Here is a 25,925-nt window from a genome sequence, read left to right on the forward strand (position 1 = left end):
ATGTGGGATGTGAACCATATGATACAATGCACCTTACGATACCACGTAGGGACCTGAAATCCAGACTGAGTGTTGGTAGAAAGCAGGAAGGACGATGCCAGGAACAGAAATGTAATACTATATATGTGACGTTGAAGGATCCAAAACCAGAGGATGCAGGGACTTATGTTATGGGATTGTATGCTGAAGGGGAAAGATCCGTTAGGACAGTTCATCATTCGAGTTGCAGACCCATGGAGTAATAGTACACTGTCCACATCCATTACTGTCCAGGTTGACGCAATGAACACAGGTATGGGTGTCCTGAAAGACTCTAAAGGGCCATTAGTAAAATATTTGAACCTGGAGGACTTTACCATTGAGAAAAGGTTGGAGATGGAAACCGGTTTCACACCCTCAGGAAACACGTGGCTCAAAATGATGAAATATACTGCTAGAACGCATAAAATGTCTGACTGTGTTATCTGTGCTAAAGCAAGACCTCATTTGGGGACAGTACCATTCTCACTCTCACCGGTGGACGACCCTATTGGGTATAATTGTATGTTAAGTCTTTACAGTGATGTGACCATGGAAAGTGATGTCTGCAGGACCCTGTCTCTCCTGTATCCCAGAGTGCGTGCAATACAACCGCCTCCAGGAGTGGTCGCCTACCCTGGTAACTATACTTGCATCACACAATCCAACAGCTCTACCATGAATGTGGGACACCTACCTAAGAAGTTTTGTATGTACACCTACAACACATCTTTGTTCGCTCCCAATGTCACACAGCCGAGGTTTAACCGTATGGCACTAGACATGTTGTTGGCAGAAAAAGGGGGTGTGTACCACATGTTTGGAGATGCTTGTTGTACATTTATTCCCAATAATACTGCCCCAGATATGCCCCCAGCATAGCTAAAGTCTGCCTAACAACTGATGAAGAGGGCGTGTGCCAAAAGACTGGGACCAGTCTGTGCAACAACCAGGGGACGCCAAGTCTAAACCATGGTACTCCTCCAACTTTTAATAAACAAATCAAAGTGCTCTTAGAGACTGATATATGAATTCATGTATAAGCCAGAAAATTCAGTCTGATGAGAGAAACCTGTGTGCCTGCTCAATTCGGACCCGTGTACACGTTTATGCTCTTATGATTTTACTTAAAGCGCCCATATTATGCTCATTTTCAGGTTCATAACTGTATTTTAAGGTTGTACCAGAATAGGTTTACATGGTTTAATGTTCAAAAAACACCATATTTTTGTTGTAGTGCACAGCTCTCTCTCACTGCTGCAGATCCTCTTTTCACCTGGTTTCTTTTTTAGCTACAGAGTGAGACCTCTTTTCATCTTCTTCTTCTGTACTATCTTTGATTGCACTCGCACATGCTCAGTAGTTCAGATGTAGATCATGTCAGCTAGCTAACTCTAGAGACAGTAAAAGAAAGCCTGTTTCTCCAACTTTGGTCAGTTACAAGGCAGGATTAGCTGGGAGACTTCTAAATGAGGGCACACATGTAAGTAGTTCTTTTGTAGATTATGGTGAACTTGTGTGTGTTGTAGCAGTGCTTTGCTATTGAGAACGACGTAGCATGCTAGCGTTAGCATTAGCATGCTAATGCTAACGGTTAGCATGCTAACGAGCTAACTGTTGTGGTTAGCCAGCTCATTTCGATAATGAGCGTTTTTGAACACGTACACTAGAGACGAAGACAGAGGCAGGACACATTCAGAAACTGTATCTTACTCAAAACAGCATGGATGGATTTTTTTTCAAAGTTTGTATGTGTGTGGAAGCACCAGAGACACAAAAGAACACCCCAAATCCCAGAAAAAGTGATTTTTTCATAATATGGGCACTTTAAATAAATACTTGTTAAACTTTTAAATCCTCTCCTTGCCTACTTAGTGGATTTTGAAACACAACAGTGGCTCCTCCTTATATGGCTCTAGTCTGTACCTTTGTCACGCCCCAACATTTACATACAAACCAGGGATCTGAGACCAGCTGGTCTTCTGAATCTAGGTTGCGCAGATCTCAGAAATTGTATACATTGTTCATCTGCAATTTCATTACTAAATTCACTTCTGAGACTTTTTTATGTGAGAAATCAACTATGTTGAGCTCAAATATGGGCTGTTTTACGAAAATTGATGGCTAATTGCAAATTTGGTACGACTGTGTTGGACTTGAGAAGCTCCACAGTCTGACGTGACAGCGGCCGGTGCCTGCCGACTCGCAGACAAGAGGCGTTTATTTCCCAATCGTTAAATAACAAAACACATATATCCATTATAAGATTAACTGGAACCTGTGGTTTTTCGAAGTTAAAATCCACAAGAGATTGCGGGCTCACTCACACACACCGGCCACTTAGCAGGAAGAGGGCAGGGAGAGCAGCGAGCTGCCGGGCGTGGAGCTCCATCAGGGCAGCGGCATTTGGTAGTCCAGTAACCCAGCTCCTGAACTCCGACACAGTCTGACCAAATTTGCAATTAGCGATCAATTTGCAGATGAAGAATGTATAAAATTTCTGTGCAGTGTGTGTGACGTGGTGTGCACCGGCACAGAGGGGAGGGGCTGTGTGTGTGAGTGTGTGTGTGTGTGTGTGTGTGTGTGTGTGTGTGTGTGTGTGTGTGTGTGTGTGTGTGTGTGTGTGCTTCAACCAACCAATCAGTATGCAGCTCATCAAAATATTCATGAGCATACCATATAAGGCAGAAAATCTCTTGTTTCATCCAATTTAATTTGAAAGGAAAGGGATTCTTTTGGATACACCTACAACCAGGGGCGGACTGGGACAAAAAATTCGGCTCTGGCAATTCCGTCCCTTACTGGCCCAATTTCAGATGGAGACATTATTTGTTTTGTAATTGCAAAAACCAGGCTCAAATTAGATTATGGCAGCAGCAGCAGCATGAGGTGCACGTACAGGCTTTCATAATTAAATAATACACACACTGGAGCAATTCATGGCACCATCTTAGAATGGTAATGCTTGAATATAACATAGTTACATACTTAAACACACAAAACACCAAAGTACGAAGACATAGTGGACCAGACGTGAGCTTTTATTTTGAAAGTAGACGCCAGACAGCACCAGACGGGAGGCTCCAGGCTACATGTTTTTGTCAAACTAGTGTGAAACGCCAGTGTTGCCGCAATTTCTTTCTTTTTTCCAGTGGCCCAAATCGACCCAAGAGTGTATTGGCCCTTCTGGAATTCGCCAGAACTGCCAGATTGCCAGTCTGCCTATGCCTACAACTACGGAGCAGCATAGAGAGTATCTTTAAACCTTATAGGAGAGGAGTGGAAAATAATATGGTGAAAGACTTTTTTAATTTACCCACCATAACGCATCATGCCTTTTTAATAAAAAACATAATGAATATTCAAAGTGGGAGATGTGAGAATTTAAGGTTGATTTGACAAAATGATATAGGAAGGGATATTGGGGAAGAGACATGGCAAAACAACAAAACAAATATTTAATGTTGCCAGGGCTACAAGAGACGTCCGAAGCAAATTCATCCATTATAAAATTGTTCTTAGATTTTATTTCTTCCCTTTTGGAGGGAGGTGCTGGAGAAACTTGGAGAATGGATAGGGCAACCTTGTCCAGACTCCCCTCAGTTATGCCTTCTTGGAGACAAAACACTGCTACCACAAGGTGTCACCAAAGTGCAGTTTGGACTTGTGATGGCAGGCTGTATTACTACAGCAACACTTAGGCTACGTTCAGACTGCAGGTAAAGGTGGCCCAAATCAGATTTTTTTGGGGGGGTCAAGTGACCAGGTCAGACTTCTTCAGAAGTAGTGTGAATACTCATATCTTGCCCAGATTTTTTCAAATCAGATTTAGACCACTTCCATATGTGGTCCTGAATCAGACCCAGGTCAGATTTTTTTCAATGCGGCTGCAGTGTCAACAGATTTGATGCGACTTTTACGTCAATCTACATCAACATCTGTCACAATTATGTGCCGGTGGGAGACACAGACAGTAAAATTTAAAACTTGACTAGAGGGAGGCAGGCCAGTACAGCCTGATCCGGTTGGGGAGAGTTCTAGCCCGACCAGGCACATCTCTTTAACCTGCCTCTCTTAGTTATGCTATTATAATTCTAGACTGCCGGGGAAGTTCCTTCCTTCCTATGACACACTGAGCTGCTCTCTCATCTCTGTTTCCACTTGTTTCCTTTTGTATGCATCCTGTCCCAGAAATGCTTGTTCCTAACCTAGCTCTGGGGAGTTTACTCCCCACGCCGAGGTTTCTTCCTAAAAGGGAGTTTTTCCTTGCCACTGTCGCAATAGCCACTGCTAATGCTTGCTCTTGAGGGAATTACTGTAATTGTTGGGGTTTTGGAATTCATAGAGTGTGGTCTAGACCTACTCTATCTGTAAAGTGTCTCGAGATAACTATTATGATTTGATACTATAAATAAAATTGAATTGAAATTGAATTGAAAATTGACTAGGCCTACAAAATGGGGAACAGTGATGGAGGAAGTCAATGGAGGGAGAGTGACCTAATTAGTGTATTGGGAGATACTTCAAGTCAATCAAAACTAGAAGGATCATACTGTAACCGCTTCGTTTTTAAAAAAATACCCAATTTGGCTCTCTTTCTCTTCATTCTTTTCTATTCTGGAATCTGATATAGGCCACATTAATGTGAACAGCCAAACAAAAATCTGAGCAAAAAATCCGAATTAAGCATTAAGACTTGCGGTGTGAACATAGCCTTATTCTGTGCATCGGGCCAAATCCAGCAGGCTCAAAGACAGTTTTTTCCACCAGGCTGTCAGGAGACTCAACTCCCTCCCTGTTCTACCGTCACTCCTTCCCTCCTCACTTCCTCCTCTGCCCACCCTGCCCCCTCTGCCCCCTGCCACAGACTAGGACCACCTCCCCACAGACTAGGACCACTCCCCCCTGCATTTCTCCATCATGCCTGCAACTGACAAAAAAATTGTATTTACAAAAATACAGTATTTACTGCATATTTGTCAACTACCCAAATATGTAGCAAAGACAAAGGACATGAAGGAGGAACTGAAACGAGGAGTGAAGAGCAAGAGGAAGAGCATGAGCAAGAAGAAGAGGAAGATTACCGCCTTGCTGTCGTTGCCGTACAGCAGCAGGCCGGCCTTGGTGACGGTGGCGGCCCGGCTGGCTCCGGGGATCTGCAGCGGCTGGCCGGTAGCTATGGAGCCATTATCCACCAGAGTGGAGCCGTAGAAAGTCACTTTCTATAGAAAGAGAGACACCAAACAGCACAACTTTGGTGAGGACCAGATCTAATAAAAGTCAACAGTTAAAGCGTATCTTCCGTTTTTTCCAACTTGGACCCTATTTTCCTATGTTTTTGTGTCTAAGTGACTGATGGGAACAACAATCTCTGACATTGGTCCAGCATTAAGCAAGATTGCTGCAGTCGGCAGCGCCGAAACAAGCTACAATGTAAGTTAATAGGGCAATTATCCAGCTTGTATTTACCTTCACAAATGTGCTTGTTTTGCCACTGACAGGCTCAGATTAATATTCTGACAACATTATGTAAGGGATTCCTTCAGTGATAGACCTTTAAAACCTCTTTGAGACCTTTCTGTTCAACCAGAAACTGCTCTGAAGTCGCTAGCGCTAAACCCACCAGACTCCATTTAAAAAAACAATACTTGTAGCGTGTATAGAGCCAACATATTTTCACATGTAAATCAGTAAACTGTGTTTATTTCAACCAAAACTAGAGGAAAAGTGGAAAAGTGGAAAAGTGGAAAGACGACCCAAAATGGCTTTTCATAGTTTTATTTGTTTCGGTCAACTTTGAATGAAGTGTACTTTACGATGCTAAAATTACTGTTTATTTACATGGAGTCTGGTGGGTTTAGCGAACGCAATTTCGTGGATGTTTTTATGTTTAAAAAATGGATCTTACTCTTTAACAGAAAGATCAACCTCCTTAGAAATCCTTTCCATAATGTTGTCAGACACTTTGAATATTAATCTGAGCCTGTCACCGGCAAAACAAGCACTTTTATGAAGGTAAATTTCCTTACCTTGTAGATTGTTTCTCTACTGCCGACTGCAGCGATCTTGCTTAATACTAGACAAATGTCAAAGATTGTTGTTCCCATCAGTCACTTAGACACAAAAACATAGGAACATCCAGCCAGGTTGGAAAAAAACGGTACTTACCCTTAAAGAGCATCTTAAAAATGACTCAGTTACAGCCATATCTGCGGTATTTCTCTATGTCATTAAACAGCCAGGACTTAATAAGCAACAATCTTCTTGAGTTTAACACTGTTTCCCCACAGTGTTAATGAGCTTCATTCCTTGGCTACTGCATTAATGAATAAGTCATTTAAGAGTGCTGACTGCCCAGGTCATAACGGTTTGTTCATAAAGTATATTGATCTACACAGTCAGTTTTCCATATTATCAGAGCAGCTATACAAGTGACATCACAAGATAATAATAATTTTTAAGATTGACTTATTTTATAAGATATCAATAGACAATATGATGTCTGTTCTAAGTGAGTATTCAAAGTCAGTGTTACCTGTCCCTCCACCTCTGCCCAGGCACCAGGCACTTTGTCGTTTCCTCTGATCCAGTTGTGGAGAGCCTCAGCTGACTGATTCCAGTCAATCTGCCAACAGTCATGGGAATCGATTGTCGTTATGTCTTTAGATGCAATATACAAAACATATTTATATTTGACTCGGAAAATCTGAATTTATGTAGTTTGAATTCTCACTTTCAAAAATATCCTGTTTTCATTCAGTCTCCATTGTTTACCCTCAGCAGCCCCAACATTCAATTACTTGCATTTTGTGTCTGAATGTCATCAATCCAATATGAGCATCTGAAAATACCCAGTTTCTTTTTAATATTGGACTTACATTTCAATTTGTGACTCTTAAAAAAAATGTAAATTGAAATTGCACAACTTGAAATCATTTACCAGAAATGCCCAAAGCTTCAGAACACATACACTCAGAGAGATTGTTTTCAAAGTCAAATATTTCAATTCAAAAGTCAATTCAATGCTATACATTCAGTGGTATTTCAATTTAGACATTAGTTCTCAGTTGCTGATTTAAATCTACAGTCAACGACCAAATGCATCCAATATCGTGCTCTCAGTTCAACATTGTTTTAAAGCTGTTGTTAATATCTGGAAACCAAACTAGCAACGATTGCCATAAGCTTTGACAAACATTGAACATAACTATAACCAACTGACAGTTACATTACATCCTGTTATAATTAGGTCATGAATTGATTTGAGTTTGCATACATTATATCACTATAAAATGTTTTATACAAGCATAAACCTATAGGGTATTAGTGCTACTCATAGTTTGAGTACCCTGTTGCCACATTTAAATCAGCTTCTCTGTTTCCTGCCAGCTCCTTCTTGTTTACTATCTAATAATCTTGTTATTGTGAATCATTTTATTTTGTATCTGAAGAACATGGTTTTACATGTCCTATAGCTTTACATTTGGCTCATAGTCTCTTCTTCTCCCTTGTGCCTTTATAGAGAGAACTGATGGTTGTGTATTACCTTGGCGTTGTCTTTCTTCTGAATGCACTCATATGTGGCTCCCTCCTGTGGCTGGCTGATCCTCGGGGCCTTCCCTTCCGCTATCAGCCTCACCGCCTCCACCTGGAACCAGAACAATGCAGTTCCAGTCAGCGGAGCTAACATGTGTGTTATCTGTATGGATTTTGCCATCACTGTGTTGTTATGTTGGTTGAACTGACTGTAGGCAACTGAAGAACATATTTTTCTTTACCTACATGTTATCATGGTAATAGCTCGAACCTGGATTCACATATTAGTGTACTTAATGAAAAGACACTCAGTACTTTGACTCTTTCATCAGGCCAAGATGGTCAACAGCTGTTTTTGTTCATTTTGCTATTTAAAGCTTTAGTGCGTAACTTTTTGATATTAATGAACGTCCGTTACATTCAAGCCATTGCCAAATGAGTTGCTACAAAGCTAATTAAGACTATCAGCTCCACACAACTCTCTCTGTATTTCTCAGTATGACTATGTTCCGAAGATTGTGTCGTCCGGTGACTTTCCCGCGCAGAAACTTGAGTGAAGATAACGACCTCTTCTGAAGGTTCCATCATGTTTTTTTAATCCTCCATGTCCTCCTTGGCTACTAGTAACTGTGTGGAGGAAGGAGGGGGGGGCGCTCACGTATCATGTGACAGTTTTGTTGTCATGGCTTAGAATTCCTCATGTAGGCGGCAGAAACTACACACTATAGCTTTAATGGACCATATTTTCAAACACTCTGTAATGTTTTAGATGTGTCCTGCTGGTCCACACAGCCACATGTACTGTATGTGTGTATGCTATGAAAATCCATGAGCAGTAACTTGAAATGTAGTCAAGTTGTGTGATCCGTTGGGGGTAACATCAAGTGTCATGTTAATGTTTGATTGTCAGTTCAGTATAAACTACTGAAAAAAGATTGATTTGAATAGTCAGAACTGTAATTCCATGCAATGATAATCTAACTTACTGTGATGAATTGCACAAGGAGCATGAAAAAACAGTGATAAAGCCCTTTAAAGCTGCATTAATCAGTATTTCTGTATGAACAATGGGTTAAATAAATATGTGTATAGTCTCTTGTATTGATCAACAAACAGATAAATCTGAAAAAGCCAAACAGCAGACAGACACAGATATTGATCGCGGCTCTGTGTAGCACTGTTACCCAAGCAAAAATTCCCCTTGGGAACAATAAGGTAAATGTTATCTTACAGGGGTCCAGCCCCAAATGTTTTCTCAAAAGCCTTAATCTGTTAGGCCAACATTACTGTCTTTCAGAAGGCTCTCTAATTGGTTGGATGTGTCGGGGCGGTGCAAAAAAGAAAATACAGGAAGAAGGTCCTGTGTGGACTGGTGCATATTTCTTGCATCTCCGTGGTCAAAACAGCTCATTTCATTTAAATAACTGCATTTGCTCTGGTTACCGAGACTTTGCTCTGCTTTGCTGGTGTCTCCAACTTTAGCGGCGACTGGTTTGACCACGGATATGCGAGTGATGGACAGCGAGCTTGAGTGCAGTCTGTTTCTGTGAGAGAAACACTGCAAGCTGCTACAATTTGCTGTTCTGCCGCATCACAGATTGCCAAACACACCTGACTACAGGAGACATTAGCTCAGGTTTGATGAGTATATAGTTGGTGCGGTTTGAGGTTGGATCACGTTCTCACCACAATCAAACCACTCCAGAGTTCAACTGAAAGCGTACCGAGACCACCTCTTCAAGCAGGTCTCAGTAGGCTTGTTTCCCGAGTGTGATTGCTGCGTTCTCACCTGTCCAAAGAAAACCGCACCAGCGGGGCAACCAAACTCTAGTGCGAATGAACTGAACTAAACGAGGAAGGTGTGGAAGTGTCGTAACATTCCAAAGCAATCTTTGCCTCTCTTTAGGTGGCAGGAGTGAAAATGAGTCACATTTGTTGTGTTCTGTTTTCAGAATGATGATGACAGCAACAATTAGATACAAAACAGGATGTAGGCTCTACAGGATTTTCTTCCTTGGCAACTGTCGTTTTTTTCCCAAATGATGAACTGATTTTATGGAATTATTTCATCAAATGGCTTGAAAAATAGCTGCCGTATATAGTAAAAAAAAGAAAAAAGAAAGAAAATAAAGCCCCCGGTCCCCCTTAGGTCCTAGGTTTGGGCTGAGCCCTGAATGTTAATATCTGGCTCCGTCTCTGTTATCTTATACTTGGTGGAGACCAAAACAGATGTAAAAGAGAGAGAATACTAGAGCTACACTGATTGGTTGGGCAGAAATACCTCTCCACATTAAAAGCTAATGTTGCTCTGTGTCTGCTGAATGTGTAAAAAGGCAATAGATCAACTTTGTAAGGCCATAAGAATATCATCATATGTGTGATTTTCAGCCTATTGTAAAGTTCTTCTGCCAGTGGCAGATGAATGCAGTATTTATGTAAGATAGGAAAGTAAAACACCAGTAGCTCTACAACAAATACTCCAGTTCTGTGTCTGAATGCAGACTCTTTCCAGATTCTGTAATAATGTACCCGTTAGACAGACTGAGCACTGTAAAGTATATATAAAGTGTGCTACACCACAGTGTGTGCCAGATGACCCACTATAACCTCTGAGGCAAACAAAGCATGTTAAAGTTTAACTATTGAACGATCTGTGGACTATCTGAAGCACCTATTATAATGAGTGTATGGAATGGCTTTATAACTCTGCGTACCATACTTCTTCCACTTTTACCAAAAAGCTCAGCCTACACCACCCACAATGCCTTGCCCCCTCACTACACTTACTGTGCCTTTGACTCCCTCTGGGAAGAGAAATCTCTTGTAGATTGTGTTGACAGTGTCATTGGGCTCAACATCACACTCCCTCTGCAGCAGGATTGGTCCCGTATCCAGTCCGTCATCGGCCCAGAACATGGTGAACCCTCCTTTTTTGTCACCGTGGATCAGGGTCCTGTGTGTCAGGGGACAGCGGGTCAAAGACTGAGCTTGTCGCCATGCCAACCCCAACCTAAGAACATGACATGACTCACCAGTTGATAGCGGAGGCTCCCCTGTGGCGAGGCAGCAGCGAGGGGTGGTAGATGATGGAGCCGTGTTTGGGGTGGTCGATGACCTCCATGGGGATGAACTGGGAGCAGAAGGGCAGGACGTTGAGCTCGGCGCCGGTGGCCTTGTACTGAGCCACCACCTCCGGGATGGCCTGGCCCTTTACACGCCAGCGGGGGAACTTGAACACGGCAACACCATCCTTCTCCGCCTCAGTTGCTGTGGGAGAAAAGAATGATCCAACTCTTACATTGTGGCGTAAAAAAGCTTTTAGTAACAAGGTACATAAAGACTGAAAATATAAAGATGATTTTGTATTATCAGATATTACAGTAATGATATCCAGGAGTTAAAGTGGGCTGGAACAACCTGGTTCAGTGTTACTGTAGCTTCAATTTACAAGTAAATGAATCTAATTGGCAGTTTCACACATCAGTGTTTCCTGTTTGTTTAAAATAACGCCAAATATCCATTCCAGTGTTTCCCCGGTTCACTCTCAGCAGCACACCGTGAGGTCATGAACAAGGCAAGTGTCTGTGGTAAGTTAACATGTCTGTAAAAATAGCAGGACAGTCGCATACTATCTGGTAGAGTCGGTTAAACAGGTGAGGATCACATTGGCGGTAGCCTACCGGTTACAAACAGGTTTGGCAGCGATCGACACGGTAACCTGCAGTGTTTTTATCTGAGCTAGACAGAGAATATTCAGTTAAAACAGATCGGTGATGCTGTTCTGCTCTCATTGTTCTCTGTGAAGTTAGCTGGAAGTGAATGTAGCCCCGGTGGGTTTTATGTGGACTGTCTGCGTCGGACTCCGTTTAAAGTATAGCCTTTTAAATGCTACTTAGAAGGCAGTTTGGCCTTGTGTGCTCTGATTCATTTGGCATGCAGTTATCACACCAATCATAATTTAACTCCGAGTGATAAAAGTGGTGGTGTGAAGAGTCCAAATTTCATTTGGCACAATCCTGTGTCAATTTGATCAGTCAGTAAATGTCTCACCCAGTGGGTCAGCCCTGCCATCCTTGTCAGGGATGGTGAAGACTCCTACAATGGTGTAACCTTCCTTCCTCAGCTCTTTGTAAACCTCTTGGCCGAACAGACTCTGTCCAATCAATGCAATCTTCATCCTCACACGTCACTGGGTTCTGGAGAAGCAGCAACACACACCAGGACAAACAGAACATATGTTTGGAATTATTACAAGCACTCAAAGTATATGGATTATGTCACATTTCATATTGCAAGTGATGGTTTCTTGGTTTACATCCTGCATAACATTTTTCATACTTGCAAGTTCTTTGCAACTGAAATCAATTTGTTCTGTGTTTGGCTAAAGGGCACTTTAAGCTCGAGTGAAGATAATTACCTCTTCTGAAGAGTCCATCATGTTTCTTAAATCCTCCATTCCTCCCTTCTTTTATTGAACAAATTGAATATAAAAGGCACCACTAAAAAAGATTTTAAAGTGCAGTTTTGTACTGATATTTTCTTTCAACTAACACGACAAATCTCTGAGTCTTACCCAATGTGTTTATTGCACCAGTTGATATCGCCATGACGCTAAAAAAAGGATATATTATGCAGCCCTAGTGCAGGCATTATTTCATGACATGCCTCTGCAGTTTAGCGTTGTTTCACAAGATCCCCACTCACACTTTATTGACATGTCAAAGTCGTCCCTGTGTGACAAGGTCCAAAGAGCAAAGTGAGCAGCTCTATGCGGATTTCACCATGGTACAGTATGACTTTAGCAAGAAACAATTGAGGAATAAGATGTGCATGTGTACCGATACAGACAGCATATATGTGAACACATAGTTGACTTTAAGAGGAGGCATTAACAGTATTTGAGATGTGCTTGCAGATGCTTCATCAAAAGACATTGTTGGAATTATTCCTCAGTATATATTCCAAAAGCATTCAGCTTAGACCCCTACAGTTTGCATCAGCGGTTGATGCATAGACTGTATAAGTGAACCATAACATGTGGTGGCTGACTGCAGTATAGATCATATATCCTGCCCCCTCCATGTTAGCAGATGAGACATGGGCCATACTCAAAGAATCATGAAATAAAATAATAAAAAATATGGTTTCTGTCAACATTAGATGTATAGCAAGCTAAAAGTAAAATGGGCTGCCTGAAGCTGTTCAGGTTTAATGCGAAAAAATTATACATTAACATCACAGTTACAGTTGCTCACTGTCCCACAACCATCCCAAATACAAATCTGATGAATGTTTTACTCATTGGGAGAAGAAATGGGGCTGGGGACGTCCATACAATAGTTTTTCGAGCCCTGTTAGCTAGTTCAGCTGGTTGAAGGGTTGCTACCGTGAAGGTGACGTCTGCCTCTAGAATGGAGAAATTGACACAAGGTTAAGTGCTAACTTTGTTCAACAGCAGCCACACTGACCAGGCGACATTTTTTGTAAACCTGCATCGTGGGCGCAGGCAACAGTTATCTGAAAATGGCATTAATCGGCCGACTAATTAATTGGTTTATCACTACTCTTTATGTCATTGGATTCTTGACTTTCTACTTTCTGAACACAGGCATTCAGAATGAACAGGCTCTCTAAAACCCGGTACATAAACAGTGGTGCCCCTCAGGGCTGCATAGCTCACCTTTCCTGCATTCACTGTACAGTGTAAATGTAAATGGACTGTATTTATATTGCACTTTACTAGTCTTAATGACTACTCAAAGCAAATTTACAGGCACCAAACACCATTCACACACATTCATACACTGGTGGCTGAGGCTGCCACCTGCTCATCAGATAAACATTCACACACAAATGGAGCAACTGCAGGGCCATGGATCAAACCACCAACGTCTCGTTGTATCTGTGTACAATGACAAATAAAGTATCTTAAGCTAAACCCTCCGATTGATAGGCGATGCCTCTGCCACCTGAGCCACAGCCGCCCCATTGAATGCAGTCCACACCGTCAACTGTAAAGATGTTTAAATTTGCAGAAAAAAGAACAGTTGTAGGGCTGATCTCATATGACAATGAATCAGCCTACAGAAAAAAGGTTTTGTCGCTGGTTGACTGGTGCTGTCGCTAAAGCTTGGGACTGGATGTTTCCAAAACTGAAGAGCTGGTGGTGGACTTTGGGAGAGCCTTCCCAGCTCTCCCACCACTGTCCATTAACCGCCAAGAGGTGGAGAGAGTCGAACAGCAATCTCCTCCTCTTTCAAATGGGATGACTGCTCAATCTGCATCATCAAAAACGCCCACCAAAGACTCTTTTTTTCCTGTGGCAGCTCAACAAAAGTCGGGTTGTCTACAAAGGGGATACTTCAGTTCTACAGAACTGTAATTAAAAGTATTTTCACCTGTTTCTATAAGTGTTGAATGGCAGCTCCACAGCTCAGCAGAGGAAGCCACTGGACAGAATAGTTTGCTCTGCCTCAAAAATCCTCAGCTGCAAACTCAACCCCATCTCTGACATCTACAAGCCCCGCATTCAGCGCAAAGGTCTATAAATACTACAGGGCTCCATGCACCCCGCCAATGTAACCCCCTCTTAATAACTCTCCCCTCGGGGCCATCAAACACCAAGACATCCCGGTTCCTTCACAGCACATACTGCAGAAGCATCCTGTTGCTATACGGCTCCTCAATTCTTCACCGACACTTTACAAAAGCCTGCACCAACTAATACTGTTTTTAAAGCACCTTTATTTTTCATTTATTCTGTACTGTATCTTTCATGGATGCATGTAATGCATGTACTGTTTAATGCACTGGGCTTATGTAATAAGTGTTGTGTTTTTATTTCTTATTGTACTTATTAAGTCTGTTATTCTGTCATGAGCACACTGAGGCTAATTCCTAAAAACTAACCTGTATGGCAATACAGTATTAAATCTTGAATAAATATATCATGCAGAGAGACATTTTGATTATGTTTGTTATTCTTTAGTTTGTATTTAACTACCGTAAATATATGCAGCATAAAAACAGCAATATGATCATTATACAGCAGCACATTCTCAATGAATGAAAAAGTGCTTAGTAATTATGACTGACAGTTTATTGACCCCGAATAGCGAGGGGCGGGGCCTGCTGTCCTGCCAACCAATCAAATCCCAGTGTAGGTCATGCCTCAGGTGTTGACCAATCAAAAGCACGGAGGAGTTGATGGAATTTGACAGCGTTCAGACGGACAGCTCCCGACAAAACGTTTAACCCCCAACAGTCTATTAAACATATTAATAATCGCATATTATCCAGACCACACTGTATCAAGTCATAAGCAGCCATAATGTAGAACTGTCAAATTAATATCCTCAACAGTTGCTTCAAACACAAACAGTCTCTTATTATTGCAAAAAGAAACTATCTGTGTGTGTGTGTGTGTGTGTGTGTGTGTGTGTGTGTGTGTGTGTGTGTGTGTGTGTGTGTGTGCCCCCCATGCAGACTCACCGTGCGTGCAGCCGCAATGCTCCTCTGCTGTCCGAAAGCGACAGGTCGGACGGAGAGAGCAGTGCTTTCCCTTCTCCCCCCCAGGCAGACTCAGGCGGGCGGCACGATTGCATAACATGCGAAATGAAGCAGAGTGATTGGACGGAACGGGCCATGAGGCTGCAGGGGGCGGCCTATCAGCTGCTGATGTCTTTGAGTAAACCCAATCACACACTGACTTCATTTGACCTATTAATAAGCTAAACGTATTCTCACAGGGAGAAATGTGTCAATCAATCTTGTGATTTTATTTTTAATTGAACTTTCTGTGTTATATCATAGGCTGTATATACAGTATGTGTTATATCCATAACTTTTGTTAAGTAAAAACATAGTATGTATTGAAATAACAAACAAGAAATGATTTGGTCCCACATACTGTTCCCATGCTCAACATGGGCATATTATGAATATTATGGAGATATTGCTGTAGTTTTACAGTCTTTCTGTACTATACTATGACAGCAACAACAAAGCACAATTATACTCAAATGCATTATTTTCTCTTTTATGTTTTACAATCATTTCTATGAAAGTTAATTAACCAATTATTTAATCAAAAGAAACAAGAAATGCAAAAAGTAAACTTGAAAAAATTAAGTAAAATAGTTCTAAGGGAAGAACAAATGGTAGACCGAAATCTTGAAAATTGATTTATTGATTATCCCAGAGGGTACATGGCACAAAATAATAATAATATAATAGAAATAGGCAGAGTAAAAACAATCAAAGACAAGGACCACACATGCCAGACACCAGTGCACCAGTACAAGGATTTGATTTGATTGATTTGACACGTTTTTATAATCTTCTAATAGATTTTTTGAAAGTTCCAGGAAATAATTACATCATGTGGTAGTTATTGTTGTAAAGAAACACACTAGTTTAGCTATGTGAGTTCAAAAGCAGCTGATTTTCATTTCCTGATGAATTTCCTTGAAATAATTACTCAATTTCATTTAATTTATTTGGACGGACAACACACATGGATCAACATGTCTCTAAATGAGCCAGTGTTAGCCAGCCTCTACCTTTCAACTGGAGTCATTTAGCCAGATGTTTTGAGACCAGAGCAACAGGAAACAGCGAGACATTAGTACAGGTTAAAATGTACAGCCAGAAGACAACAAGACGCCATAAAGACAGCTCGAGCAGCACAATAAGCTTTCTCAAAAAGCCATGCAGAGACATTAGTACATTAACACATCAACAGTATCTACATTCAGTACACAAAGTCATGCAAGCAATAAAACACAGCCAAGCAACAAGGATTATAGCAGGGCAGCAATAAGCAACGAGACAAAGAAAATAAATAAATACAACAATCATGATGGGGATCTTGATAGAATATTAAATGTCGCAGTACAAGTTAATAAGATGTGGAAATTAAAGTATAAGTGAATATTTCATACATGCCCAAGTAATAGATGGGACAGCAGGATTACACAACAATAACAATAAACTTACTATTTCATAAAAAAATTTCACAATTCTGATTGTTTAAAAGCCAGGCCTTAAGGCTTTATGTGAAGGTTTGTTAGGTTGTGCAGTTTCTTATTTCCGTTGGTAGAGTGTTCCACTTAAGTAAGGGGTTACACAGTCCTCTCGTAGAGCACATTGTGTGGATCTATTGTTTCTAGTTCTATTTTTCTGCCTAATAAAATTGTTAAGTGATGGAGAAGGCATTTAGGATCTTAAACATTAGCCAGGTGTCAGTGTATTTATTTTTGATTTTCCCAACTAAGGAACTCTTGTTGTTCGCATTACATTAGTTTGCTTGTTTTTTGGAGGACAAGGTGGAGTCAAGGATATTAACGAGACATTTAACATGAGAGACAACTTGGACCATCTATCCAGACACATAGACGTTGGGATCACAGTCAGGTGCAGAGTGTGTCTATTTTTAATGATTAACAAGTTTTATTCTTTTTTTAACGGTATAAAAAACACACAATTTACAACAAGAACAATGCAATACAATAAAATAATAACAAAATAAACAGCTGTAAACCAAATAAACATATGTATGTGACAAAACAATAAGCACACTGTATATGTCTCTCCACAGTACATGGTTTCTTACAGTCACAGTAGGTCATTCAACAGCCATAAACTCTCAACAATGTTATATAAAGCTCCAAACAAACAGCAAAATTGTTTGAAAAATACAATTCCAGTGCTGGTTCCATGGTATCAAAATTTTGGATAATCGTCATGGAAACATTAATTGGTCATGTTACAAGGGCTGGGAGCCAAGTGACAGCACTCTAGCCCAATGGATTGGGGGGGTACCAGGTGGGGCCAATCATATTTCGGGGGGGGGCCCACCCTGGGCCCAAACAAAGTACATGCATAACTTTGGATAGGATTTTCTTCTCTATTGTTAAAATACTTTTTGCTAACACAATGGTCATTGTAAATAACTGATAGTCAATGAAACATTTGCCTTATATGGTCAGATGCAAAACTTCAGAATCACCACCCTAAGGTGTGAGATTTTTATGTAACCTTGGTGGGATTTGAACCCACAACCCCACAAGTGGTTGAAACATTGTTCTTGTAGTGAAAGATGTTTGCAGGCTAAATGAAAGGAGAACCAGTTGCTTTGAATGCAAGATTTAATGATTTCCAAGTATGACCAGTTAGCAACTAAAAAAACCTGTAAGCTAAAGAGAAGTGATAAGAACTCACTAACTGACCCGGGAGCAGATGAACCTCCTGTTAAATGAAGTCAAACAGAAAGTTACTGAGCTGCAGACATTCAGTGCAATTATTAACCCAAGCAGGGAGGACCAGAACCTCTTCTACAGTGCGTGCGTCACATTGTGTTTGTGTGTGTGTGTATTTGTGTGTCTGTGTGTGTGTTTGTGTGCGTGTGAGTCTGTGTGTGTTTGTGTGTGTGTGTGTATGCGTTTGTGTCTGTGTGTGCGTGTATGTGTATGTGTGTGTCTGTTTGTGTGTTACACTTACGCGGAATTAGCCCTTGTGATCGAAATGTTTTTTCGGTGTTTAAAGCCCCCAACGTCTCCTTCCAGGCATTGCTACCTGGAAGGCACTAGGATTAGGCAATGGTTATGGTTAGGGTTAGGGTTAGGGTTAAAGTAAGGTTTAGGTGCCTTGAAGTCAACGGTTGCAGCGCTGCCTTGAAATCGATTAGGCAATGGTTATGGTTATGGTTAGGGTTAGGGTTAAGGTTAGGGTTAGGTGCCTTGAAGTCAATGGTCGCAGCGCTGCCTGGCAGGAGGTTTAAAACACCATCGAGCGATTGAAACAAACTAACTAACATGAAATAAACAATAAATAGAGAAAGAATATATAAAATACTATAGCTGTTTTGCAAAGGAAAAAAAGACCAGTACTACAGACACTGGATAGCGGTTTTGGAGTGAGATTTGTGCACACGTTTGCAGTGCCCTTATAAAAAATTATAAAAGCAATTAGTTTTTCAGTTTAATGTCATTTCCATCATCCGTTCTATTTTCTTTACCTTTTTCATACACAAGGGAGCAGCACTCCACCATAAAATGTCTGCCACTCAGGCAAGAGAGCACTGATACACAAAAAGATGCTGTTTGTTGCATTATGGGACATTTAAGATCCGTTGTTTTCTAAAGTTTCACCATACTAGGAACTACAAGTCTTTGCTTCTTGTATTTTGATCAAGTCAGTTTCTTGTGAATCATCCAACTTTATGGAATACTCAATTACTGGATTCCATCTTTAAGTGAAAATCACTGCCAGACTTCCTTTAAATGTCTTCCACTTGCCAAGTTTAAATATATACAGTACAGGCCAAAAGTTTGGACACACCTTCTCATTCAATGCATTTCCTTTATTTTCATGACTATTTTACACTGTAGATTCTCACTGAAGGCATCAAAACTATGAATGAACACATATGGAATTATGTACTTAACAAAAAAGTGTGAAATAACTGAAAACATGTCTTATTCTAGTTTCTTCAAAGTAGCCATCCTTTGCTCTGATTACTGCTTTGCACACTCTTGGCATTCTCTTGATGAGCTTCAAGAGGTAGTCACCTGAAAAGGTTTTCCAACAGTCTTGAAGGAGTTCCCAGAGATGCTTAGCACTTGTTGTCCCTTTTGCCTTCACTCTGCGGTCCAGCTCACCCAAACCATCTCGATTGGGTTCAGGTCCGTTGACTGTGGAGGCCAGGCCATCTGGCGCAGCACTCCATCACTCTCCTTCTTAGTCAAATAGCCCTTACACAGCCTGGAGGTGTGTTTTGGTCATTGTCCTGTTGAAAAAGAAATGATGGTCCAACTAAACGCAAAGCGGATGGGATGGGATGCTGGTTCAGTATGCCTTCAATTTTGAATAAATCCCCAACAGTGTCACCAGCAAAGCACCCCCACACCATCACACCTCCTCCTCCATGCTTCACAGTGGGAACCAGGCATGTAGAATCCATCCGTTCACCTTTTCTGTGTCGCACAAAGACACGGCGGTTGGAACCAAAGATCTCAAATTCGGACTCATCAGACCAAAGCACAGATTTCCACTGGTTTAATGTCCATTCCTTGTGTTTCTTGGCCCAAACAAATCTCTTCTGCTTGTTGCCTCTCCTTAGCAGTGGTTTCCTAGCAGCTACTTGACCATGAAGGCCTGATTCGCTCAGTCTCCTCTTAACAGTTGTTCTAGAGATGTGTCTGCTGCTAGAACTCTGTGTGGCATTCATCTGGTCTCTAATCTGAGCTTTCCGGACTGACTGACCATTTGTTAAAGTAATGATGGCCACTCGTTTCTCTTTACTTAGCTGATTGGTTCTTGCCATAATATGAATTCTAACAGTTGTCCAATAGGGCTGTCGGCTGTGTATCAACCTGACTTCACAACACAACTGATGGTCCCAACCCCATTAATAAGGGAAAAAGTCCACTAATTAACCCTGACAAGGCACACCTGTGAAGTGAAAACCATTTCAGGTGACTACCTCATGAAGCTCATTGAGAGAACACCAAGGGTTTGCAGCGCTATCAAAAAAGCAAAGGGTGGCTACTTTGAGGAATCTAAAATATAAGACATGTTTTCAGTTATTTCACACTGTTTTGTTAAGTACATAATTCCATGTGTTCATTCATAGTTTTGATGCCTTCAGTGAGAATCTACAATGTAAATAGTCATGAAAATAAAGAAAACGCATTGAATGAGAAGGTGTGTCCAAACTTTTGGCCTGTACTGTATATATATATATAATATGTGAGAAGTAAATTAGAAAAAAAGAGGTATACAAATATTCAGAGGATCTTTTTTCAAAAGGAATTCTTTAGGTGAACTTGAACAATCGTAAAACTTAACTTGTAATAACATGTCTTGGTTCTGACTATTGACTGTGTTTCCCCTCCCATTTAGTGCAATGTGTTGTACAGCGTGTTTCTCTATACTCTGCAGCGTGCACAAGAGCTTCAAATATTAATCATGCAGATTATAATTATACCTGTGTGTGTGTGTGTGTGTGTGTGTGTGTGTGTGTGTGTGTGTGTGTGTGTGTGTGTGTGTGTGTGTACATCCTGATTGGCTGAGAGCACTCCAGTGGGGGTCGCTGCTGTGTATCCAGGCATCTTTGTGTATATTCACACCAAACTCAGGCTCCACAACTGGAGACTCACTGTCTATAAATACACACTTTGCACACCATGTCCTCCATCAGCTTTCCTGGAATAAACTGCCCCGCCCACACACACACACACACACACACACACACACACACACACACACACACACACACACACACACACACACTACTACTACTACTAGACTATAGATGTTTTACCTGGATACAAGATTAAAAAGAGTGTGCTAAAGTGTCATGAAGTAACTACTGTTGGGATTTGGCGCTATATAAGCAAAATGGACTTGACTCCTCTGTTGTTCTGATGTCTGAGAATATAATCCTGATGATGTCTTCTCGGACTTACAAACTAAAGAAGACAACACATTGTTATTTATAACAGAAAAGTTTTATTGGGTTGTCTTTTCTCTGTTTGCAGCGTATGTTTTGTGAAATTTGTGAAGATGTTTTCTTATTTTGCATGTGTTTTGTCTATTTGCATTTGAGGGCCACCGTATTACAAGTTACCACTAACAATAGTTTCCAAATTATTTCTTGACATGTAGTTTAAATCCTGGCTAAATTTGATTGAAAAGTGCACATTTGATATATAATCATTTTTTTAATAACCCATCAATAACATGATGCAGGTCTGAACTACATGTTGAAATATAGTCATTGTCATGTGTAACCTATAGGACATGATTGCCTGCAAATCGCAGAGCCTTTGCTTACTGACCTAAAGCTGTTATTATGTAGAGGTTATATGGTCAGCTGTCATTATAATCACTCAAATCTCAAAAACTTATGGAAATAGTTTAACATTTTGGGAATTATGCTTTGTTTTCTTGCCCAGAGTGAGATATAAGCTACATATAAAAATATATCCATCCGGCTTTAGCTCAGCTTAGCATAAAGACTAGAAGCAGGGGGAGACACAATCTGCCAACACAAACCTCTGTAAACCACAAATTGTCATTTATACATTTGGCTTGATGCAACGTGTTGTCTTAGTGAGCTTTAGAGGTAGATTGATTGATCTTCTTGTGGCGACACGAGAGCGGAAAGAACAGAGGAGGTGGTATTCTAGATGAAACCTACCTCAAAAACACAGACAACGCCACCCTGGAAATTTCACTCAGAGAATGATTTCAATTACTAATGAATGATTTTACTTCCAATTGCAAGATTATTGATATATTTAAGGTCACACAGGTAATTATACAATGCAGCCAGAGACAAGATTCAGTTTTTAAAAGAAGAACATTTTATTTCAATAAGTTTAAAAACAAAACAGTTTAAAACACATTCTTACCAAAACGGAGGAGAAAATAATTGTGCTGAGGCTTACCAGTGGAGGAGATGGGAGTACGAGGGCAGTGAGGGATCCCGGGGAAAGTCACCCGTGAACACACAACAACACACAACAGTGAACACAGCAAATGAAAACGGGGAGACACAGCACATAGGAAGGGAATACCACCACCCGGACACCAGCACCAGCACCTTCAGCTCTCAGCAACTAAAATGGGAACAAAAATGGGACACACACACACACACACACACACACAATTAACAGGGTTCACTCCACAAAAAGAACATCAAAATCAATATAAGAAGTTATAAAGAAAACAAACTGAAAGAAACTTAACACAATATAGACAATATAAACTGCCAGAACCACTAGTGGTTCCCGAAGGCAGTACAAAACAAGAATATAAATTCAAAAGAAAACACTTAGCAATAAACCCCAAAAAAAGAAACAAAACAAGATACTAATTATAATTAGAACAATAATAATAACTCAACTTTTAAGTAGAAAAACTCATGTTGAAATTAAATGCTAACAGAGATCTCCGGCGGCACCAGCCCGGTTTCTAGTGTTTACAGAAAATAATAACACCAAATAAATCTAAAGAATAAATCCGACCCCATTTAGCCCACATACCATTCAAGCAGAGTTTTAGTAGACCCAGAAGGAGGCAGCTCCGAGCATGCAAACCGCAGCAGCTATCAGTGTTACTCGCTTCTCACTTACTGCGTTCAACCGGCGAGGTGGAGGATAACCCGCCAACCGAAGATCTACAAGCGTTCAGTACATAGTAAAATAACGGCAACAAAATGACAGCAAAATGGCAGCAAAGCCGCTATCTACCTGTAGCACAGCACAACAACTCACAGAGTGAGTGACCCAGAAGTGTAGAGTACTTCCGTCACCAACGAGCAAGAAAGGGCGGAAGGAGGACAACAAGATGTTTTTATACGGGGGCCCTGCGGCAGTGATTGGCCAAAAGAGCGCCAGGTAGTTAGGAGTTAAACTCCTACTCCTACAATCTACCCCACCTTTTTGCATCGTCGCCCCGACGATGGACGAGTAAAGCCAAAGATACTCTAGACTAGCTCCAAGGTCGGAAAAGGGCTACCACTGCGTTGGACACAGAACCAAGACGATTGGTAGCATTGTCTGCTGCCCCTAGTGGTCTTGGAAGGTGATAGACATTGAAATGCCGGCCAGCAGTTGACCGCGCTGTCTGACGTATGGCCACTTCACTGACTGCAGGGTAAGATGTGGGAAGTAGGGCCGAAGAAACATTGGGTCTCTCTGTTGCCCTGGTAGTCGAAGTCACTGAAGGGCCTTGCCCAGTAGGTACTAGGGCAGATCGTGGGGGCTGCAACTGAGGGATGGTTTGGGTGACAGCAACCACTTGAGTGGGAGTTACCAGAGGACCCTCATGCCTCAAAACCAACAGATCATCCCCTGACAACTTGTCCTCTGACTGAGGCGGGTCAACAAGAGGTGAACAAGGTGAGGCAGAACCACATGAAGGATACACATCCAACAACAGCCTTCAACAGTGCACGATTGACCTGCCTGGCCTTGGTTGGTTCTTCCACTGGTGCAAATGTATACACTGACCCTCCCTCTCTGGGCACTTTGAGGACTCTGTACTGCACAGGACCGTAGAGGTCACAGAGCTTATGACGCCCCCGTGCATTAAAATCACGAAGCCGCACTAGCTGGCCTAAATTAAGAGGCACAGCTCTCACTCGCTGATCGTAGTTATTCTTACAACGCTCTGCGGCAACCCACAGCCGCTCAGTAGCACCTTCAAAGGCCAGCTGTAAGCGGTCTGGTGTTCCTGAATCCACTTGTGGACGTGTCCACCCACAGGATCCTGAACTCAACATGAACAGTGGGCCTCAATCCCCGGCTGGCATAGGCTATGGGCCTAACTTTACCATCTTGTTCTTACGATAACACAGCTCCAAGGCCACCATGACTCACGTCCACCTCCAAGATAAAGGGAAGGGAAAAGTCAGCATAAGCAAACACCAGGGCAGTTGTGAGCTTGGTTTTCAGTGCTTTAAAGCTACGATGGCACTCCTCCGTTCAGTTGTCACCGACCACTCGCTCTGCCCTCCCTTTGGACTTTGTGGCCCCAAGATGCGCCACCAGCTTGTGTAGAGGGGCCGCCAACTTAGCAAAACCCTCCACAAAGCGGCGATAATAGCTGGCGAACCCAAGAAATGACCGAAGCTCTGAAACTGTAGTGGGGGACTGCCAGTTGGCTACCACCTCTACCTTGCTGGGATCTGTGGCCACCCCTTTACTGGAAATCACATGCCCCAAGTAACACCTCCTGCTGGAAAAAGGCAAATTTTTATGTTCAATAAGGATATTTGTAAAGTAACAAAGTGCAAAATTGGATTGATGGACCTGTCTGACCATAGCCCTGTTTACATTAAATTCTAAATAAGACACTTTTTCATGGAGATTGAACTCAAGCATACTTAAAAGGACAATCAAAGCTAGATTTGCAGAATTACATTCTAACATATTTGGAAGAGAATGACAATGGAGAAGTTTCTCCCAATAGTCTGTGGGACACATGGAAAGCAGTGATGAAATTATGATGAAAAATTATTTCCCTGTGATGAAAGCAGGGAAATTATATCAAAGTTGGGTAAAAAAGAGGAATTAAACAAATTAGAACTTGAATTGAGTAACCTGGAGAAGAAAAGCAAAGAAAATACTAATTTAGACACTTCCCATAAAATTAGAGATATGAAGAACCAGATAATGAACTACTCTCATTGGACATTCAGAATAAATTGTTATTCCTAAAACGAAGATATTATGAGGGATCCATCTTCTAAAGAAGTAACCTACAAAATTAACCATATCCAAAACTGTTTCGAAGAATATTACAAGAACTTATACTCAAAGAAGACACACAAAGGTGACGCAGCTACTGACTCTCTCCTTCACTCACTTAAGCTTTCTAAGCTTTCTGAAGAACAGAACTCAACTCTATCGGCTAACATCATGACTGCTGAGCTAGAGAATGCAATAAAAAGACTCAAAGCAAATAAATCCCCAGGGTCAGATGGATTCACTGCCGAAAGGTACAAAACGTTTAAAGACACTTTAGCACCTTTATTATTAAGAACGTTTAAAGGGGCGCTATGCAGTGTGGGACGGGAGTTGCCACCGGGTCATTGTCTTCCTCGTCCCGCTGGCATGGCTGGGGGGAGAAGGATGACTGAGCGGCACCGTATGGAGGAAATATTTATTCATAATTCAAATTGAAAGTCCAAAGAGAAATTGAAAGTCCAAAGAGAAAACAAAGAGAGATCAAATTAAAAATATTATTTTTTTTTCATTTGGCTTTGGCTTTTGAATTTAATATTTGGCTTTTGAATTTCAATTTATCATTGGCTTCTAATTTTCATTTAATATTTGGCTTTTGAATTTCAATTTAACATTGGCTTTTAATTTTCATTTAATATCTGGCTTTTGAATTTCCATTTAACATTGCCTTTCATTTGGACTTGACACATGTCAATGTAAATGAGGAGGCGTGGCCCAAAGGCTGGTGGGAGGGTCTGAAACGAAAGGGGAGCAGAGGCACCTTATGAACAGCAGGGGGAGCTGACTGCTGAGGAGCATCTGTCTGCAGCTTCGCCACCAGGCTGGTTTGGCCTTTTATTTCACATGATAGAAAATGATGATGTAGGCTAAACACAAACGACATTTCATGCAACAACAGTGAAGTTTTCATGTAGTTACTATAATTGGGCCCGTGTTAGTGAGGACTAGATTAGGACTGTATTTAAAGCTGATTCTGGTTCCCAACTTCGCCCTAGGTGTGTCTGTTTAAAACACGGACTCAGACAACTTATCTCTTTTGATGTTATATTTAATTAAGCAACAGTAGAAACATGGGTGTGGGTAGCTCTGCTACCTGTGTTTGTGTGTGGTCAGATC

The 25,925-nt window shown here is 41.3% G+C and overlaps 1 protein-coding gene and 1 long non-coding RNA gene across 2 annotated transcripts in view; one reads left to right on the forward strand and one right to left on the reverse strand.

The window, feature by feature from the left end:
- Nucleotides 1-15,155, reverse strand: part of aldh1l1 (aldehyde dehydrogenase 1 family, member L1) — a 40,168-nt gene extending 25,013 nt beyond the window's left edge. The window contains exons 1-7 of the mRNA XM_039798438.1: nt 15,046-15,155; nt 11,605-11,750; nt 10,587-10,821; nt 10,342-10,507; nt 7,565-7,666; nt 6,554-6,643; nt 5,103-5,240 (exon numbers count right to left, since the gene is read on the reverse strand). Of these exons, the coding sequence (XP_039654372.1) occupies nt 5,103-5,240; nt 6,554-6,643; nt 7,565-7,666; nt 10,342-10,507; nt 10,587-10,821; nt 11,605-11,731 (858 nt within the window). The 5' untranslated portion in view covers nt 11,732-11,750; nt 15,046-15,155. The remainder of the gene's footprint in view (nt 1-5,102; nt 5,241-6,553; nt 6,644-7,564; nt 7,667-10,341; nt 10,508-10,586; nt 10,822-11,604; nt 11,751-15,045) is intronic.
- Nucleotides 1,473-7,973, forward strand: LOC120557849. Its single transcript, XR_005639027.1, has 3 exons — nt 1,473-1,501; nt 5,018-5,275; nt 7,541-7,973. It is a non-coding gene; the product is annotated as an uncharacterized LOC120557849 (long non-coding RNA).
- Nucleotides 15,156-25,925: the final 10,770 nt, after the last annotated feature.

The sequence above is a fragment of the Perca fluviatilis genome, chromosome 4, assembly GCF_010015445.1.
Source record: "Perca fluviatilis chromosome 4, GENO_Pfluv_1.0, whole genome shotgun sequence".
Lineage (NCBI taxonomy): Eukaryota > Metazoa > Chordata > Actinopteri > Perciformes > Percidae > Perca > Perca fluviatilis.